Genomic DNA, 21,805 nt, shown 5'->3' with positions numbered 1-21,805 from the left:
GCACTGTAAATGTAGTAAAGACTCAGTTCTGCAGTTTTCACAATGTTAAAGTTACATATGTGCATATGAAACCCCCTCTGTGGCCCCAGAGCACACATGGCGAAGTAGCTTCATCTAAAGTATATGCACAGCTGTAGTGACAGCAGCTGCCCTTAACCAAATGTTAAACATCAGCACCCAGCCAGGCTCCACAAACTTTAATCAAATACAGCACCTGTTGGATACATGGCTGGACTGCACTGCATTTACACACACACGCACACACACACGCACGCACACACACACACACACACACACACACACACACACACACACACACACAACACACACACACTGCATACCCACTAACTGCTTTTGCTCAGCGGTTTTCTTTGCATTGAATATGTGCATCAACTGTCTGGACACACATGCTGCTGGCTGCACGTGTGTGTCCTCATGCGGGGGGGGGGGGGGGGGGGGGGGGGGGATGACTTGGTAAATACTGAGAGCAGCTGTCCTCCATCAGAGATTACTCCCAATAGGCCATCTCTCTCTCTCTCTCTTTCTCTCTCTCTCTTTGTCTCACCCCCACCTTCTGCTCCATCTCTCCACCAGGCAACAGCCCAGTTTAGTGTGCCAAAAAGCCAGCATTGTCATCACCATCCACGTTGCTCCGATTGCAGGCACATATTGTTCTGCTCAGCACGTTGCCATGGTGACTCACCCAAAAACACAAGGCCTGTCTCACCTGGAAAAGGCATGTAGCTTTTCCTTAAAAAAAAAAAAAAAAAAAAAAAAAAAAAAAAAGTCTCTCCTTTAAAATGTACAAAGTGATATTCAAAACAAGTAGGTTCACACAATAATGCCAACACAGCAAAACAACACTCGTTACTTTGTGTAAGTGTTTTCAACTGAGAGGTTGATATGAACAGGGTGTGTTGACATACTCAACTCAACACCTCCACCTGGTGGTGGAGGCATACATTACATATCAAACAGAAAGCTTCCAGTACTGACTCTAGAAGACTGACTTTATTAAAGGTTAGTACAATGGTCAATAGTGAAAGCTTATTGCTACTCAAAAAGGCATGAGCCAAAGATCTTAATGATCCTGTGACTATAGCTGTGTCATGCAGTCTTTTATCAAGCCTCATCAGCTGACCTCACTGTGACTGGTTCATGGAGAGTTTCCGTTGACAACATCAGCGCTGATTCATGTGTGAGAAAAAACAGATTGGAAACAAAGAGATCCTTGCAAATCAGCATCAACACCAGAGTGTGAAGAACAGGAGTGAGAAGTGGATTGAATTGATTTGACCGAGGCAGATGAGAGGTATCCAAGATATTGTCCAGATGACATGGGACAATATGCTATCTCAATAGCTATGCCTAATTATCCTTTAGCAGGACACAGGGGGAGTGGAGCCATCTCAGCTGGCAAAGGGTGGGCTGTGGGAGGATGCTGGAGCACCTGGGAGATGTAAACTACAAACAGAAAGTTTTGTGTTACCAACTGCACTACAGCGTTGTCCACCATTTTAATAAATGCCTTTACAAATGAGGAAGTAGAAGCCAATAGATTACAAGTGATTGATGGGGATGATGCCTAAATTTTGCCGCCAGCTATACATGCACACACACATAGACCCCTCACTTGGGCATACTTCCTATTCCTACACACAGTGACATTAAACTGGCCCAAAAGGCACAATCATACGTTCATATACAAACATACAACACAGAAAATAAACACTGGATTGAACATTCAAACACAACAGAAAGTATGTCCTGCTGAGGCTGTTAGTGCTCCCTGGAGGAACAGAGGCCACAGAGAGAGAGAGAGAGAGAGAGAGAGAGGGAGAAATATAGAGAGAGGAGGGAGTGTGATACCTGCATCACACACAAACTTGTCAATGATCTCACCTACATCCAGACTTAAAATACCCTGTAGGTGCCACAAGCCATGTTTAGCCACACACAACCACACCAGACCACATTAACCCACATTAACAATTATGCACACTCACAAAAACACAATAACATATGCAGCTACAGCCACTAAAGTTCATTTCCACTCCAGTGCAATGAACTTACATTTACAACAGTCATACTAAAAATGCCGTTAAGGATCAGACAGCATAGCCTGACTGATGGATTTAGCATAATGTACGGCACACATACACATGGATACACACATACACAGACAAATGCTTCATCTATTCACAGTGTTTGCTGCACTCAGACGGGCCGAGAGTTTGGAAAAAGTATTTGAAAAGTCGGCCTTACTTTGCTTGTGCAGTGGGGCAAGGCTTTCTCTGTCATGTTAACTAAAGGAGGGACTGACTGATGGCTAAAGCGGGATCAGAGCCACAAGGGACAAGAGTAGTACTGTTCAAACAGAGCTCTTTCCTGTTTTCACACCACAGAAGAATGGGAGAATGCAGATGGAGAAAGAGGGAGAGACATTACTAAGACACTAGTGATGTTTCTGTGTCACTTCACCAAGGAAAGGGTTTTTAAAACTGTTATTTTCATCCAGAGAGCGAGTCATGAATGAAAAGCGATGGTGGCTGACCACTAACCTTTAAAGACATTTCACTGGAAATAATGAGACCAAGGAGGGTGGAGATGGTGAGCACAAACAGAGACATGAAAAGCCTGCAAACATGACGGGACCAGGGCAGATAAAGACAGATAAACCAAAACAGGTCCGTTAGGCTGCTACACAAACCCCGCAGAGCACCCAGTTCCAGCTCCAAACCCAAAAGAAAACAAGCAGTCAGCAAACTGGACAGAATGAGAGAGTGGAAAATACCATAGAGGGGAAAATAGACGCAGGCTCGGACAGAAAAGTCGCTCAATCACAGAAACAGAGCTGATTGAAGAACCTTAAAGTAGGCTAAAGAAAGACAGATGAGCTCATCAGGAGAGTTTGTCTTACCTGAGAATTTCTCCCCCTCCATAGCCAGATCACTCCCTCCACAGCCACATGTAGTGTCTGCTCTGACTCCACTCTCGCTCTCTCTCCCTCTCTCTCTCTCTCTCTGCCTTTTTTTAGACTTCCCTTTTCTCTCTCGCTCCCTCACTCCTTCCCTCCCTCTGTCCCTCTTCCTCCTCTTCTTACTCTCTCTCCTTTTGGGCTCTCTGCTCTCCCTCCCTCTCCCCACTTTGATTCCTTCAGTGTGTCTTGCTAATGAATTCGAAATTACGACATCCACATGTGCTGATCATATGTTGCTGCTCTCTCTTCCCCTCTCTTCCCCTCTCTTTCTTCACATAAGACTGTAAGACTGAAGCAGCATTGTGTCTTCAAAATAGAAACCATTAGCTCCACCATGTGACAAGGACAGGCTCCTTCCAGACCAAAATAACCTGCTGGACTTCGGAAAACTCTTCTGTCAGCTTTCTTATAATGTTCCTCGTGTGGGTGTCCTGTGGCCTTGATTCATTTGATACCAACTGCAATCTCGTCAAGCTGGTGTGAGCGTCCCCCCTCAACTATGTTCCTCATGATGAATTGGATACAGTTCTGCCTTTGTGTGAAAGGCTTGCTGAAATAATACTGAGGTGTAAAAACAATATGAGACAGAAGAAAGGGAGGAACTTAATCAAAACAAACTTCCCTAAAACACTTTAAAGACTTGCAATCAATGAAGGAGAGAGTGTCTGTATCGAGGAAACAAGTCAGAAAGACAAAACACGACAGATACAGAGAGAGAACCAGTATGTGTGTTTTGAACCTCGGTGAAACACCAGCGCTCGCTCTGAAATGTGTGTTCAGGAAACTCAGATGACCTCTGACTGTTGGCACGTCCCTCACACCGCGCCAGGGTCAGAGGTCACGTGGCAAGCGTCTGAGCTCTGATAGAGAGCTCAAACACACCCAGACATGTCAGTCTGCTGTCTTGTGCAACAGACACCGCCCCAGTGACCTTGCATGTTATTGTTTTCATGTTCATGTTGGGCTTTAGTGTGTTTGAGTGCCCCTTTTCTTCATCTATAAATTCATCTCATTTCATATCTTTATTTATTCTTCAATTGAAGCCAGCTTTTGGGGCACTGGATGATGAAATAAGGGAAATGTGTGAATTAGCGGCCCCAAATGGACAAAACATGTAACTGTGATTATTTGCAAGATTATATACAGTAAATAATGAGTATGTAGTGAACAAACCTTGCAAGTGGTGCAGGGACGGATTAGCATTAAAACAAAAATAATGAGGAATAAATAATTAAGGACTAATTAAGTGCACTGTGCTCATAGGTCTCATCTAAAAAGTGAAAACAGAGATCAATATTCAGGTCTGTTTTCCAACCAAGACCACTTACTGCTGTTTTACTCGAACTTTCAATTCATAATATCATCTCTAGTTGACAAATAAAGTGATGCTGTGAGGTCTCATTAGAGGTGTATTAAATGGCCAAATGAGGTGAGACAAAATTTAGCAATGTGCACTCTTGTCAGTAGCTGTAACAATTGTAATAATGTTCATATGACATCATCATTGTTAAGAAAATTAAAAACGTACAAAAAGTTTGTTTTACTTTGTAGACATGCTCATGCTTGAGTTGCATGTGTGTATGTCCAACACAACGGCATCGGCTGACTCCCGGTTGGGAATCAACCACACTCGGATCAACAATAGGGACAGTGTTGGATAAACCTGTGTGTGTGTGTGTGTGTGTGTGTGTGTGTGTGTGTGTGTGTGTGTGTGTGTGTGTGTGTGTGTGTGTGTGTGTGTGTGTGTGTGTGTGTGTGGGGTGTGTTGAGATTACAGAAAAGCATCCTCCCAAACACACGCCTGCCGGCTCGTAAATCTGCCCTGTTGGCAGATGTTTTGTGTGGGGCATCTCCCTGCAAATGCCAAAACAAACACACGTACACGCACACACGCAGGCACACAAACGCATACACCCTGTGGCAACTGCATCAACGTCAGGGAGGTCTGCTGACAAGCAGGGCATTAACCGCAGCCTTAAGCACTTCCTAGCGACCTGTACCTGATTGTGTGTATCTGCTTTTGTGTGTGTATTTCCGTCTGTCAGCGTGTGTATGTGTATTTAAATGTGTATCTGTCCCTAAATGCTCGTCTTTTACTGTGGTTCAGAGATGGTAAACAAGGGGGCTGCAGAACTCAGGATGGTCTGATGCTGACAAGTTGACAAAATCTAAACCAAATAAAAACCTATACATTTATGCATGCATGCACAAACAGAAAATGAACTCAGCAAGTTTGAGGGGCTTATATATATATGTATATATATATCAAATAAAATTGCTCTTATCTCCAGATGTTTAGGCAGATTCAGAAGATGTTTTACTTCCAGGCCCAGTAAAATAGTTTCCTTCACTCTCAGGTTCAGTTTGCACAGAGGGATAAACACCCCAAAGTGAGACCGAGCAGCACTCAAAGTATCGAAGGAAATAGTGTCAGACTTTATATTTTCTGCTGCTTATTTTTCTTTAATAAATGTCCATAATCTTACAATACACATGCAATGACAAACACAAACATACTTCCCAGATACATCATCTACAGTAAATACCTGCATATGCAGAATAAACACAACCACCATGCAAAGCATGTCAGCGGCTGTCTGTATTCCTCTTATCTTTTTTGTCTCTTGTTGTCTATTGGATGAAAACATATCCTGAGGCCCATTTCACAAAAGCAATTTGTGAGCACTGCTTACACACAGATTTCAACAGATCAAACACACAGATCTGGTGTCAGTGTCCAGTTAAGTGACTTTTACCCTGCAGCCCTCTCACATGCTCACATTGTGTTTCTTGGTATTGAAATGAATACAGGCGGAAAGATCTCCTGTGGCAAGCCACAACTTGAATGTTGCAAATTTGGGGAAATTCACCCCTACAAGACACACAGCCGATCACGTGATGAGTTTATGGCTTTACATATAGCCTCAAAAACATAGCTGATGTGATCTGTATGTGAAAAAAGATCTGGATGTGAATAATACTGCTGTGTGTCTGTGTGTGTGTGCCTGTGTGTACACAAAAGTGTACAAATGACACTGTAGTTCAGCTACAGCACAATTTAATATTGCAAAAATGGCTGGTGGGGATGCTAATAAAACATATTTCAGGATGGGAACTACTTTCACTTCCTCTTGCTATATTAAAATATGTGAAACAGAGGATATAGGCAAAACCTTCTCAATATAAAAACTATGAATACCAAATAAGGTGGGAAATAACCATTACATTGTTTAATGTTCTATATCCTTTGTAAGACACTTTGCCACATGAATCTCAATATCTCTACATCTCTGATCTGTTTACCTGACGTCTGCTGTTATCTAAACAGGAAACAGTACCTGCTCTGCCCACTGTACCATATCCTTCTGTTGAAGGTCAGAGACACTGACTTATGTAATACTTTACAGGAATAGTGAGCAATTAATGGAAGCTGAAAATGATACATTCGATGTATAAAAGTATAAACATATGTATTATAATACTGTACATAAGGTTTCTGCAGTTAAGTTGTTTAGATTTAGTCTTATCTGATCACCCCCAAGTTCATTCTGAGCATGACTTCAAACATACAGATTTTTTTCTCAACATCATAGAGGTCAGGCTGAAATTACAGGAAGAGAGATATTGAGACAGTCTAAATGTGGAAAGTTCTCAAAGATGCTCAGAACAACTTAGCTGCCGAGTACCTCCAAAACCTCCAAATATATATATTTTTTTCAGTTCACTGCACTTTGTATGAAGTTAATTGATAAATAAACACTTCAGTGCATTATTTTTGAAGGCATCATCAATTTCCTTTCAGAGTCTAAAACCTCTGCACAGTAAACTGAATACTGTATATGTTGGTATGTATGTGTTGAACGTGAATAGAAGAATGAATGGCCATAGATGAAAATGACAGGGGTGCGGTTTACTTACTGGGACTGGTGATACCAGATCCATCTCTTTCTGATCGCCTCGCTCGTGCGCTGGCAGATCTTGCTGTAAAAAAAAAAAAAAAACAAGGACAGAAGGACAAATTAATAAAATCTCATCTGTAAGATGCTCTGCAGTTACTGAGCTGCTTTAGAGTCATGGTAGCATGTTTATTTGACCTTTATTTAACCAGGTAATATCAATTGAGAACCAATTCTCATTTACAATGATGACCTGTCAGCACAGTCCACAGACCTGAGGTGCATGTTTTTGGATGATGGGAGGAAGCCGGAGAACCCGGAGAGAACCCACGCAAGCACAGGGAGAACATGCAAACTCCTCACAGAAAGGCCCAGGACCGGATTCGAACCCAGAACCTTTTTGCTGTGAGGCGACAGTGCTAACCACTGCACCACCGTGCCCAGCATGTAGTGAAAGTCAAGAAAGGACTACTGCACCACTCTCAATTCTGTTTCATTTAATGATTTAGAGTCATACTTTTGTTTGTTGTTGTTTTTTGTTGTTGTTGTTTATTGTCATTCATCCACATTCAAGTACACAGCTGAATGAAGTGCTGTTCCTCACAGTCCTGAGGTGCGACCACACAAGATTTTTTTTATAAAAAAAGAAGTAAAAAGAAAAAGAACTAACAACAAAATGACGGAAACACTATATAAATGAGAAATAACAAAGATAACAGATAACACTATTAAAGAAAATAAATTACATAGCACTATTGCAAGCACCAACAGAACTGTGTCTGTGAATGGTCTGATTAGCAGAAACTGTAGAATGTAAATAATGAAAAAAGAAAAAGATGTTAAATTGTAAGTAGTACAGATAGAAGGCACATGGTGATAGACAGAATAAATACAGTGCAAATAAATTGAAATTGCACAAATGGGATATCCATTACAGAGGCAGTGTTGTCCATAAAATCCATGGAATAGTAAGCACCATCCTCGTGGCAGGTTTGGTTTTGTAATTAGGCAGAATCTCCCGGAACTGAAAAAGGACTATGAGGGAACATCAGCCATTGCACCCCAGCAAATTCTTTAACAGCTGCATTCAAAAGAATGACAAATCCAAGTGGATTAGAAACAGAAGGGGCCGCAGTGATATGCGGGCCCTCGCACGCTGCACGTGTAGCACGCGAAGGTCAGCATATTCCCACTTGCAGTTTACATTTTTTTCTCAATCTTTTTCGTTATTCTTCTTTAAAAAAAAAAAAAAAAAAAAAAAATTTGGCAGCTTTAACATCTTCAAAAACTTGGTGGTGCTGACGCATGTGCAAACTTTCATGAGGTTTGGAACATCGTTTGACCTTAAACATCAACTTCCTGTTTCACGGCAAAACATCAAACTTAGACGCATCGCCCTGGCTGTACTATATACTACTCTATACTCTATACTCCATACTCTATACAATATATTTTTGGAGTATGACCATTTTCTGAACTGACACACGTTGTGTACTGTAAACACTGTAACCAGTGCACAATGAAAAAAAAAGTCTCTTTTGGACTTTTTTTTGTTTGAGTTTTGTATTGTTGTTGACCTTTGGTTTGGTATTAGTATGATTGCACGTACAACCTGTGCGGCTTACCCTTAGAGGGACTCGTCTCATGAACCACGTGGCTTGTTAAGGGGACTCACCCCAGTCTGCCAGATGTCTGCAAAGGGGTTCAAAACAAACGCAGACTTTGGCAAATGACAACATTTATGTCACGTAGACCCACACAGACCCTTGGAGACAGGTTGACATGGAAAGCATGAATTAATGTTATTGACTGCAATCAAACAGTCAACCTAGCAGAAGATTTGACTGTGAGGGGAAATCTACACAAGACACTATTAAACATATATTTCACGTGAAAACAGAGTAAATACAAATAAAGCTGCAGTGCAGCCTTTGACTTGACTGACACAAAGTATACAGTATATGAAAAATAATGTTTAATGGTGAGAGTAGGTTGATAATACAGTGAAGCATTTATCTCTACTGTTCCTGGGACAGCCGATGGCATGTTAACAAGATGCAGCATCTATCTCAGACCAACCACACTTGTTATTTTCTTTTCTCCGCTTCCTCCCATCCTCTCTTGCATCAACCCAGTCGCTGCTGTGCAGATGAGCTAAGTTCATCCGGTTGACTGATGAGTCAGTTGTACCTTCCTGTTTTGAAGTTCTTTGAAATACTTCCTGCCGCAAATCAGAGTACAACATGGCCTTAATTTTCTGCCAATAGTGCCAGCAAACATGGTGGTTTTCCACCTCTGTTGTTACAGGTTTCAACACAAAAACAGCTGTCCCAAGGGAGAGGGTGAGTGTGTCACTATATGACTGGAAGAGCTTCTGAAGTGAGTGTGTGTCTGTGTGTCTGTCTGTGTGTCTGTCTGTGTGTGTGTGTGTGTGTGTGTGTGTGTGTGTGTGTGTGTGTGTGTGTGTGTGTGTGTGTGTGTGTGTGTGTGTGTGTGTGTGTGTGTGTGTGTGTGTGTATTCTGGTCAGACTAACCCAAAACAGTGATAAGATCAGGGGCTTAGACTATCATTAATCTTGTTTAGGTAGCAATGATCTTTGCGAAAAGTAGTAAATGTTAAGCTGAAGCTGATGTAAATTTAAATAACAAAGCTGCCTCTGGCTTTACTGTTTGATTCAAAGAGAAAGTCTTGACTCTTTAAATCACTAACTGAACATTGAGCCTGACCAAAGGTGCCATCATTAAAGAGTCAACCATTGTATTTGCTTTGAGTACAAATCATTAATCAGCCATTTGCTATGCGATAACACCATCAATTAATTACACGGTGTGTGTGTGTGTGTGTGTGTGTGTGTGTGTGTGTGTGTGTGTGTGTGTGTGCATATCTAATGTGTTTCCAAGCTTTAAGTGTGTGGAAATTGGAAAATGAACAAAAAGAGTCAGTCAAGTCTGCCAAGCCTTGCAGCTAAAGAACATGTCTGTACTTATGTACTCCTCTATCAGGGAATACAACTTGAGATGAATGAACACACACGCATACGCACACGCGCGCACACGCACACACATACACACACACTTTCAACACAAACTGCTTCAAATGTACCAAGCAAAGTTTACAATAACACGCCACAGAAGCTGTAACAACAGCTGAAAGTTGTGTTGAATAGTTGATATTTGGCTCTGAAGTAGTTTACTGCAACGCATTCGGTAGTTGTGTGCTTTACAGTGAAATATGCATTTGCTAATCGCAGTGAGCTTAAATACAACCCGAAAGGAGTGACACCTACAAAGTTAAACTGTGAACAAAAGTGTGGTACAAAAGTGTGTTTGTCTATGTGGAGAGTCTGTTGCTGTACTCACCTGCACAGTCTTGTCTGGGGCCAAAAAAGCACAAACACTCACAAACGCACACACAGACACACACAAACACACTATGATCCACGTCTTTTTTCCCCTTCGAAGGGATTTGTAATCCTCTGATGTCATATTTGCCTTATGACACTGTGCTGTGTGCAGTAGAGGTCATTACATACATGATACATAAGAATGGGACAAGTGTTTATGTTAATGGGAAAAATTGCTTTTAGCAGTGATGCAAGTCATTTCAAGGACAAGAGTAAATACGTAGCTGCCTGTGTCTTTGCTATAGGCCTCAACTGATTGATGTCAATTGCGTTGTTTAGTTAGGCCGTGTTTGTGTGCGCGCGTCAGCGTGCCAGCAGCATGACCGGTAAAGTGCATGGACCATGCCCGGACAAATATGCTGACTGATTAGTTATTGGTGTCAAATGACGAGAGAAGGTAAATAGAGGTGAGAGGGTGCTGCACTTTAACATACTTAAAACACAAGAGCAGTCACACACACACACACACATGAATGAGGGGCGGCAAATGGACCCGGTGGAATGATTTACGAAACATCCTCTTTAATGCATGCTCTGTCTCTCTCGAACACACAACTACCTGAGATTTTTGTGTTTGCTTAAGGTGGCCACGCTGTTTGAGCAGGAGGACAGGGGAGGTGAAGGATCCTTTACCTTCCCTCTTTCTTTCCCTCCCTTTTCCCTCTGTCCCCCTTCTCTTCCACTCTTCCCTTTAACACTAGGCGGTGTTTTGATTGAGATATTAATCAACTGAGTGGTAGATATTGTTGAAGTATAGCAGCAACAATGTGTTGCAAAAGGTTTAAAAAAAACAAAACAAAAAAAAACCTTTATAGTTACAACTGCTATCATTTCAATCTGCCCACAGCTACAAAGCTATCACTGGACACTGATGTATCTACTGGCTAACACTCATTTGACACAAAGTCCATATGAGTCAAGGTGATATTTAGATATATTCTCTTACATCATGTCAAATATTTGACCAATCTCATGCACTGGATTAGCCAAACACTAATATTCCTGTCTGATTATGAAAATAATTCACGTTATATATCAATATGGCAATATAAAATGATGTATGTGATAGAGGAATTTACCTTACCCACTCAAGCCATGATTGCCCTTTACTGTAATTTTGAAATTTGTAACCAAATTATATAAATTCCTTCTCCGCATTTGGCTCCAATACATGCTAATTATTTCGACAGAATAAGCTGAATTTATCTCTCGTAATGTGCTTAAATATGTCTCTCTTTTTCCTCTTTTTTTTCCTGCTCATCCATCTGTTCCATTGCATTTTATGGCCATCATTACACACGTTAAGGGTATGCTGCAAACACAGCGTTTCACAACTCTGCCTGTGAAAGAGCTGGGAGCGGATGACGTGGACAAAGAGAAATAGAGCTGAGTGAAAGATCTAAAGAAACGAGACATACTGAATGCTGAGACAGACATTTTTCAAGTTTGTTTTTACAGCCCAGATAAGACCTTTACCTGGTTGCAGCCAGGCCAGCCCCAGAGCAAGGGCCACATCGCACACACCCACACACCGTCAGACTCATACGCACATGTGGACACACATGAAGTTTGAGAAAGACATTGGCCATGACCCTGTACTACACTCCTCCCGAATGAATAGCCCTTATTCTGGCACCGAAGGAACAGACTGGCAACACCTTTTCCTACATGTTCCTCACTCACCACACTCATTAAAAACCAACACCGCTTTGCCAAACACACACAAGCCTTCTGCAATCCTCACAATGAATATGTGACCCACATTAAACCAACCATATAAATATGTTATGAGCTGGGTTAGACAGGATGCTATGCTGCAGTCTATATAAAAACACCGGTGCGGTAGATAAGATCAGCCTTTACCTCTTCCCTCACTGTTAAAACACCACAGAGTCAGTTAAACAGTTCATAGAGCTTTAAATAGATAGATAGAGAGATAGTTACTTTATTCATCCCACAAGGGGAGTTTTTTTTTCCGCTACAGCAGCATTATAGGTACAGGAAAGCAATAAAACAACAGTAAAATATTAAATATAAAAATGCACAGTATATACAATAAATAGAATAAAATAAAATAGAATAGAATAGAATAGAATAGAATAGAATAGAATAGAATAGAATAGAATAGAATAGAATAGAATAGAATAATTAAATTAAATGAAAACTAACTGAACAATAGTGCAAAGATTTAAACAAACAAGAAAACAGACAACCAACGGTGTTATTGTTGTGTGATGGATTTTGTGGGTTTATGGGTTGAAATCTCCCCCAGGATATATGTAGTTACTGTATGTCACAGAGGAACAACTGAGTGGGTGAGTGGTTGTATTTTTCAAGACATGTGAGAAAGAGAGTGATAAATAGATTTCAGGTTAATCAACGTTTTTTTTAGGGTTCCAGCGTCTGTATGTTAGCATGTTTTAATGTTTGCATGGCGGACACAGGTGAAGACAACAACAACAACAAAAAAACAGTGAACCAGTAACAGTGAAGCATTATGTGTCATGTGACCAGTGCATGCGCTTGTATATACGTTGTTTGTATGTGGGTAAAGCTGATGAAGATGATTGAACTGAAACAGAAAATAAAATATGATTGCGATCATGTTCATGTTCTTCCCGTGTGGTTATAATGTTATAAAGAGTTGTTTCCTTGCTTTACTTTGCAAAGAGAAAAAGACTTTGCACTCTGCAAACATCTGGGCTTGCATGCAGTTAACGTGCATTATCTTGATAATTCGGGAGGGCCTCATCTCTTCACAATCCTCTTTGAACAGATACAGTATGAATCACTAACACTTAAACTGATTGCTATGTGCAATAAAATATTCATTCATGTCATGACAAGAAAAGGCTGCTCCTCTCAAACAGTGAAGTTATTATCTGTTGCACGAGCTCTGGCTCTTTGCGCCATTTTCCATATTTCTTCTGTAAGTTAATCAGATAACGGTGCACAGCCACTGTATCTGAAATGGTTAAACACATGCATGTGTGTCTGCACTTTATCATTCATGTCTAGATGTCAGTGCAAATCAGAACCTCTCTGAGCCTGCCATTATCTTTTTTTTTTTACAAGTTTTCTCCTGGCCTCAGGCCCCCATAGTACAGGCAGTCTGTTGTATCAGTTGACACCCCCAGCAGCAGGCAGCATCACAGAGCTGCATTCTTGGCTGCAGATAATAAACACAAAGCAGAGTGGACACTTCAGAGCAGCCTCCACGCGCCTGAGAGGAGGACCATGCACAGCGCAGAGACAAGACATAGACTGTAGGTCTCCTGTAATCAGGGGAACTCCACACTGCAGAGTACATCAATGACACAGTGTTTGCAGTGGACTTAATGGCGACACAAGTGTTTGGTATTGTTGGGGTTGCTGAAATTCAAACTTCCCTAAATCTAGAAGGATGCTATGGTTAGTCTACACTGATATATGTCTGTTCTTCAGAGGTTATGGTTTGGTATATTGCCAATTTGTGGTTGGAGTCAGTGTATGGTTATGGTGAGGGAAACCACAGATTGATAAGGAAACAGACGTCAACAAAGCAGATTACTGGTTCTTTCACAAAGGGGAAATACCTCCCTGTCCTATTCATAATCTATCTTTATCTAAAACGGCAAACCAAACAAATAAACAAAACATGCCTCTGGTTTAAGTACTGTAGCATTTACTTGTAAACAGTTTAGAGCAAATAAACTCACTGCTTAATTCACTCTTTACACTTTATTTGCTCTTTTAGTTTTGCAAAACTAAAACAAAGACACATCAAGATACAGAGTGTCACTATAGACTCGTGCACACTGCCTCGGCATTTGGAAAAATCCAAACTTGACAGACCTGCTGTGTTGAAGGAGACAAAGTTACAGTTTGGTTTCACACATTTCACCATGAAATCAGTCAACGTGTTGGTTTTCGTCATCATCATTCATTCCCTGCTGGTCTAATGTTACATGTGTCCTGCTTCCTCACACCTTCATTTCTGGCCTCTGTTTTCAACACGGTGCCCCAAACTCAAACCTGTGGCTCTAAAATCCTACCAACCACAGTACTGTACATGCATGTCCACGTGTTCCAATACCTTATTAGTCCATTATCCACAGGTTTCGAGGAAGCCAAATTGAGGGTTAGACCATCCTCGGCATGCTCTGCTAGATGACAGGGAAAATATGTCTCAACACAGTTTATAGCTTGACTTTCAAGTTATCATCTGACAATAGCTTTAGGCTCTGAATCAAAGCCTTGCTGACTCTCCAGTATAAACAGGCTAAAAGCCGTAATACAGAGCCGGGTGAAGCATTTGTCACAAGGTACGAGTAATGGAAATTGATGTTTATGTATGTGTTTTGAGTAGGACATAAAAGCACATACCAGGAGGAGTGTACTTGGAAAATAACGACTGTGTGCTTGCGCGTGTGCGCGTGTGCGTGCGTGTGTGCGTGCGTGCGTGCGTATGTGTGTGTGTGTGTTGGGGTGGGCTGTTATTTATACAGGTTACTCATTGATCCAGACGACTTGAGGGAGTGGTGTACACGGCAGGGATCGACTCCACTAGCAGTGTTCAGCTATGAGGTTGCATGAGTGAACACACACACACACACCACACAGTATATACCCCCCCCCCCCCCCACACACACACACACATCACACTGTATATACATCCATCCTCAACTCCCAACACACACAATACATACACACTTCCATACATAAGGTCCAACATCAGCTCTTCAGATGTGCCAGATGCACAATCTGCATCTTTGTGTGTGTGTGTGTGTGTGTGTGTGTGTGTGTGTGTGTGTGTGTGTGTGTGTGTGTGTGTGTGTGTGTGTGTGTGTGTGTGTGTTTGCCAGGGCATTTGCGTACAAAACATACACACACATGCTGAGACACAAGTCGACCTTCCTCTCTGAAAGTCACCACTCCACATCTCTGATGCTTGTCTAAATACCCCTACGCATTTGAGAAGTGGTTCTTTCACAACACACACACACACACACACACACACACACACACACACACACACACACACACACACATCAGTGTACACTTTGTTATTAGATGATTCCCCAAGTCAAAGCTCTGACAAAGAATTTGACAGCTCCACACACGTCGCACAGCAGAAGGAGAACACACACACACACACACACACACACACACACACACACACACACACACACACACACACACACACACACACACACACACACAGGAGGAGAGACTGCATGACCCAACATGTGCTTGTCTCCAATGGAAAACCGTTGGACGCTCTATCGCACAAAGACTCTGCGAAGATGAGCCGGGAAAGCCGGCATTCCACGGGATGGGGTTGTGTACACTGGACTGAGCCGGAGCTTAGGGAGAAGGAGTGAGATGGAGGGCTGGGAGCGGGTGGGGTGGGGAGGGGGGGAGGTGATATTAAGCAGTGCTGGAGAAAAGGCCGAATGTGACAGAGAAGAAGGGGACAGCCTATCAAACAGCCTTGGTTCAAGTTTAAATGAAGCAAACATCTGCCAAAGTGTCTTTGGGCAAGGCAGCAACATACATCCTCACAAGCAGTCTTCCTGAGATCTGTGATGAGCTAGAAGCAGTTTCACGTTCACGTCTTAATAAGATACAATTCCACAGTAAACACAATCAGATCCAGCCAGTCCCAGAAAAAAACTGAACCATTGAGCTTGTGTAAATTTGATGCAGACACTTACATCAGGTCATTTCAGGTATGAGTTAGGGGGAGTGAAGGAACTGCACCATAAAACTGTCAATCAAAACAGATTAACAAGCTAACTGTCTTATAATTTGAGTGTAAGGTATCATAATATTACCCTATGAATGTAAATGAATTCTGCACAACTTGTGCACACTCAATGTTTTCTCTGTTTTCACTCAAGGTAATACAAAATTTAAAAAAAAACAGCAGGTGCCATGTGAAACATTTTCTCTTGTTCTTCGGAGCATAGAAGAGAGTCACATTTAGAAAAGGGAGCCCAACTCTCTGTCATGATGTCACCGTTAAGTGTAAAGTCAGAGTCCAAACCTGCAAGAAATGTTTTACAACCACACCCACAGATCCATATGTGAGGAAGAGGAACTCAAAAGAACACTACATGTAAAGGAGCAGTAATGAAAAAACAATCACTGTTAATGATAAGATCTGAAAGAATGTCAATCCTGTTTCTGGAGTCACACCTACCAACAACTCAATAGTTCACAAGTTTGAGCCTCTTCTTACAATCAGGGTGTGACAACTTAACACTGCCACATTATCTGAAAGCAACAGGCTCACCTGGATATGAAGATTTCTTCATGATTGTAGATGTGTCCTGTCCTGGTCGTTATGTGCTGCTTCAGTGTGAAATCCTTGATGATCCACTCGGGTTTCTCAGTATGTATCAAAGTGACGTTAACATCCGTAACTTTTCCAGATCTCTGTCTCCTTCTCTGCCACTCCTGGACACTTCAACTTCAAAACGCTCCTGACGCAGGTAAATACACGTACACCTAAAGTTTATTCCCGTCTTTATTTCCACTACGAACCACTTAGGGAGGCAGTCTGCTGGAAATGGACACAATCACACCTGCGCTCCCAACGCACGCCCTATCCAGGAGCGGGAGTGGTTTAACTGTAACTGTGGGGGCTTTCGCCTATCAAAGCTCAGAAGTGGCATAGAGGCGGCTATCTTTAAATGGTATTTAATTGCGTTTAGGGACTGAAAAGAGTTTAGCGAATTAATGAATTGGGAAGCTCAGCGGTCCTGAAATTCAGCAAGGCGCATTTCTGTTCTTTTACGCAATGTTTAAAGAGGACATGTGCGCATGTGAATAACTGTCATCCATATTGTCCGACATTATAATGAACCTTAAAACAGATAAATATAAAAAAAAATAGCCCCCTCTGTCTCAACCCTCTCTCCCCCTCTCTATAATAATTTATCAATCTGTAGCATCAAACACATACCACCACGTGTGTGTGTGGGCAGGCTGTGTGTGTTTGGTGTGGAGGGGGTGGGAGGGGGCAGGTGTTTGTAGTATAAGCTGTGTGGGCTGGGTGTAGAGCCACGTGTGGAGTTATCCCACATCTATTCCGGTATACAGCTGTAACCATGACCTTTAACCTTTCAGAATTTCAAACGTCCAACTTTGGAAACCTGCTTCATGTTCACAAAACCTGAACTCACACCCTACCTTAAAAAGCTGCTGTTCTGATGTGCAGAGACCTCTTGTGGCTGCTGCCTGGCCTCCTCTTCCTCCTCCTCAGCATTTTGCTCTCATGTGCTCAACAGCTTAACATCAGCTTGGACAGGTTTGAGTAATCAGACAAAATTGATTTAAACTTCATTGAAAGTATGTTATTTAAGATGATTCAGAAAGATACATTTACATCACTCTTTGGGTAAGTCAGAGGGTACAGTAATAATACTTTAGTTTCCACTATGTGACATAATACTGGTAATTGCTTTCCCTAAATGTTAACATTGACAACCAACTTTATGAGTGTGTTACCAATCGGGTGTTTCTTCGAACTGATTTGACATTCAGCTCTGAAGTTGTCACATTTCATCAAAAGTGTCCTTAGAAATTAGTCTTTATTTTTCAGAGCAGCTTCATTCACTCAGGAAACACAATCTGCTGATGTCTCACAATGTGCTGACAAAGACGTTTTAAAGCACTGACACCTGTGAGACGTGCCAGCTGCATGACACCAGAGAAACATAAGCAAAAGGCTGAATCAGAAGTAATATCTGTCAAAAGGTATGAGCGTGTATTACAATCAGATGGGCCCCATTCAACAAGGTACAACTTCAGAGACAATTTCAAGAAAATCTTGAATGTTAAAATGTAGAATAACAGTGGACATTAGGTAATAAATAATTTCACTTATACGAGTAACTATATTGAATTGCGTTATGGTGTGTTTTATCTCTTAAGACTTCTTTTACATGATCTTTACCAAAGAAGTGACAAAAATATCTTGAGTAAATCATCTCAAAAACCAGAGCTCTCTAATGCTAAAGATCAGAGGCTTTAGGCTCACTGAAACCCTCCGAGGTCAAGTATAAATTCAAAAAACATTTTAGGGATCATATGTCAGATGAAGAATCCTCCATCCACAGGGTTTAAGTTGTTACCAAATGCAGGGATAAGCATGAAAACAATTAAACAGAAAGTTGTACAGTAATAGGTGGATTAATTAGGTCACTTTTAAATTGCTTTAATTCAAAGGTCTGCTCACTGTAGCGTACTGAGTGAGATGTCATGGATCACTGAGTGGGACGCGATGGATCACAACATCAGGAGACATGACCTTGCCTTGGCCTTTAGCAGCCACAAACCTCATCTGGCCTTCAGCAGGAATGGGAAAACGTCCTAGAACTGCTGATTAGATGCTCTGTGTACCAGATGGATCAAACTGTGGTGGCTCTAAGAAGCATGAGGAGAACTGCATTGTGAGCTGGGACATTGGACTTGCCCATGTATCAACTCTTCCACCCACCAGAGGTCCTCAGTCTACCAGTCAGCTACCTGTCCACCACACCCTCCTCAATCGGCTCTCCTGTAAATGTATCTGTCCTCAGTTCCATTCTTTAGTGCTCCTGCTTGCTGTTTCTTCAACACAGTCTCTGCCGTGTCCTCTGTCCGCCTGCCTGTGCGCTTTAGCTTCATTAATAAACTTTCTTAAAACTTCCTGCGTTCCTGGTTTGTGTGCATTTGGGTCCTCCTCCCTGCTCTCCTGTCACACAACTGTAACAGCTCGTGTCACTGCCAGCTCACTTCAGTAGTGTTAAACTTAAAGCTCCTAACTTTCACTGCAACCAGCTGATTAAACTGACTTGCAATAAAAAGCAGACAGTATTTTTTCACAATTTGCATTTCTTTTTCTTTTTCATCCTATACTGTATCGTGGCCAAACTAAGACGTATACAACAGCTCCAGCACATTACCCACCAAGGCAAATGCCATTGGTCTGACATGGTGTCAAATCTCTGTAGCAGAGCAAGGGTCACAAACGTTCGCAGCTTTCATTCCAAGAAGATTTAAGTCCATCGTTTGAAGCAGACACATTCATTCAAAATTTGCTGGAGGAAGAGGATGTTCTGTATTAACACAAACAGAACATTAGAAAGCCACAATGTTTACCAGCCAGCATGAGACAAAAGTTGCCTAATATCAACGAAGGAAATCATTGTGCAATCCATATTTGTTGTAAATAAATATATTTTATCATTTTCCCACCTAGTTCTGTTGTGTATTTTAACTGAGAAGTGGTTTAAATGAGAAAAATAAGTTCTTGAGTGGCCCATCATACTTTTTGAGTGTTTTAAGGGGAAATTATTCTAATCATGTTAAATTTACTAAAAGCCAAACAATGTATCCAAAATATAACCAGCAGGATAAAATTATGTTCATATACCCTTATCAAAAAAGATCACATTTACAACCTAGCTTCCCAAAAAATGGGGGCGTCCTGTAAAATGAAAATAAAAACAGAATGTGATGATTTGCAAATCATATAAACCCATGTTTAATTGAAAATAGACTAAAGTCAACATATCAAATGTTGAAACAGAAATTGTATCTAATGTCAACAACACATTTCAAAAGAAGTTGGGAAAGGGGCATGTTTACCATTGTGTTGCATCACTTCTTTTAACAACACTGTAAACGTGTGGGGACCGAAGAGACCAGTGCTGGAGTTTTGAAAGTGAAATGTTGTCCCATTCCTGCCTGATATAAGAGTTCAGCTGCTCAACAGTAAAGGATCTCCTTTGTCGTATTTTTCGTTTCATGATGCTTCAAATGTTTTCAATTAATTGTTTGATTTGCAGTGCATTCTGTTTTTAGTTATATTTTACATGGCATCCTACTTTTTGGAAATGGGGTTGTAACTTGAAATTTATGAAGGGGCCTCTGATCTATTTTATATCATGACCACATCCTGTTACTGCAGTGAAATGCAGGTACATTTTAAGTTGAAAAAAAAAAATCTATGGCTACAAAACAGTCACACATAATGAGAGCTTTTGAATGGAAAACATTGATCAGATAGTTACTTTGAAATCAGACACTTTAGATCCAAAATTCTCACCCAGCATATGCCCACACTAAAAAGACCTACTGAATGTCACTAGTTTTCCTCTATTACAGAAAACAACCTCTGACATAGAGAGATATGAGTAATGCAGCAGGCATGTCAAGAACCGTGTTATTCCTCAACCCTTGATCAACAGCACCTGTGTGTCAAACCTGAGAGAGAGGTGTGTTTGAGGTAGCGTTAAAACAGATTTGCTGTACATGGGGCTTCAAATGGCATCTGTTTTTTTATAAACATGGGTCACAGCACCAACTGTCTGTGTAAAACTGTAGCAGATTATTATCTCAGTGTTTTACAGTATTTTTGGATCTCAGGTTCTGGCACACCACACTCATTTGGTGTTTCCTGTTGCAAGTTATGACAAGTATAAAAACTGCAGCAGCTGCACAATCAGGAGTTCTCTGCATTTGTGCAAATGTGTCTAAATTTAAACAAGCAGCTGAATAAAATGGGCCATTTTTTAAAAAGAAGAGAAACTGCCTCAGTACATCTTGTGATGTAGATGCTCTTGGCTCCTTGGCTGCAAATGTGCTTGAGATGTTTTTGATGTAAGACGGGTCTCAGTTTCCGTTCCACGCTACCCCTCACCTCAAAGCACAATTTCCATTTCTCTCTGGACTTCTCACAAGTGGTCCCACAACGCAGACACACAGACGCGCGATGATAACTACATACTTGCACCACAGTACAATGACATTTACTCCAAACACGTACACACGCATCTCACACTGGCAGCTTTTTGCTGCTTTGCGAAGGAAAGTCAAACACAGAGCTTGTGACCACACATATACCGCACAAGTAAACAATCACCTTCATTGCATGTTGCCACCAGATGAGCCTCTTCTTTTTTTTTTTATCCGGAAGTCTTAATGTTGACTCACTTTCGGCCCAGTGCCCAAATGCAAGTTGTCTTGACTTATATCGTTTGAATTATTCTTTGACTTACAGTGTTTGAAGATCCAGTGTTGGCATTAGTGAACACATGCACTGGCTTGACTTGGCGCCGGTAATAAATTGTACTGTTTTTCAAAAGGTTGTTTCGTTTTGTGTGGAGCAACACTGACTGTGACTTGTTTAAAAAAATACAATACAATACAAATACAAAGCAATTGACTAAATTATCCTGTGTTACAATAAAAAAAAATTTTTTTAAATGTGTGCCAGGTTTTAATGATTTGAAACAAGTGGCATCATTTGATGTGGGATGCTGGCGGTTGAAACTGTGAACATTTAAACCACAGATCAGTTTGTAAAATACTGTAATTATGAAAGTCGATACGTTTCCTGTAATGTTAGGCCGCTGCTGTGAAGCTACACTATTTTACAGTAAGTCTAAGGCCATCTAACAGTAAGACCGACTGGCCGTTGTCATCCCCGTTCATTTTGGGTTTTGGGTTGTCTGTCTGTTCCTTTATTTTGAATGTAATAGCTCATGTCTGCC

General features: G+C 41.3%; 1 protein-coding gene across 2 annotated transcripts in view; it reads right to left on the bottom strand.

The window, feature by feature from the left end:
* The window catches only part of septin9a (septin 9a), a 72,533-nt gene extending 55,939 nt beyond the window's left edge, over window positions 1–16,594 (bottom strand). The window contains exons 1-2 of one of the 2 annotated variants that reach the window (XM_069149213.1): window positions 16,558–16,594; window positions 6,899–6,961 (exon numbers count right to left, since the gene is read on the bottom strand). In XM_069149213.1, the coding sequence (XP_069005314.1) occupies window positions 6,899–6,961; window positions 16,558–16,579 (85 nt within the window). In that variant the 5' untranslated portion in view covers window positions 16,580–16,594. Of the gene's footprint in view, window positions 1–2,920; window positions 3,646–6,898; window positions 6,962–16,557 lie in introns of those variants that run through there. The other variant, XM_069149216.1, reaches the window with a different exon arrangement.
* Between the last annotated feature and the right edge of the window lie 5,211 nt (window positions 16,595–21,805).

This window comes from Embiotoca jacksoni, unplaced genomic scaffold (assembly GCF_022577435.1).
Source record: "Embiotoca jacksoni isolate LCO1_2020_lvr unplaced genomic scaffold, fEmbJac1.0.p SCAF_15, whole genome shotgun sequence".
Taxonomy (NCBI): domain Eukaryota; kingdom Metazoa; phylum Chordata; class Actinopteri; family Embiotocidae; genus Embiotoca; species Embiotoca jacksoni.
This window is presented reverse-complemented; position numbering and strand designations above follow the sequence as displayed.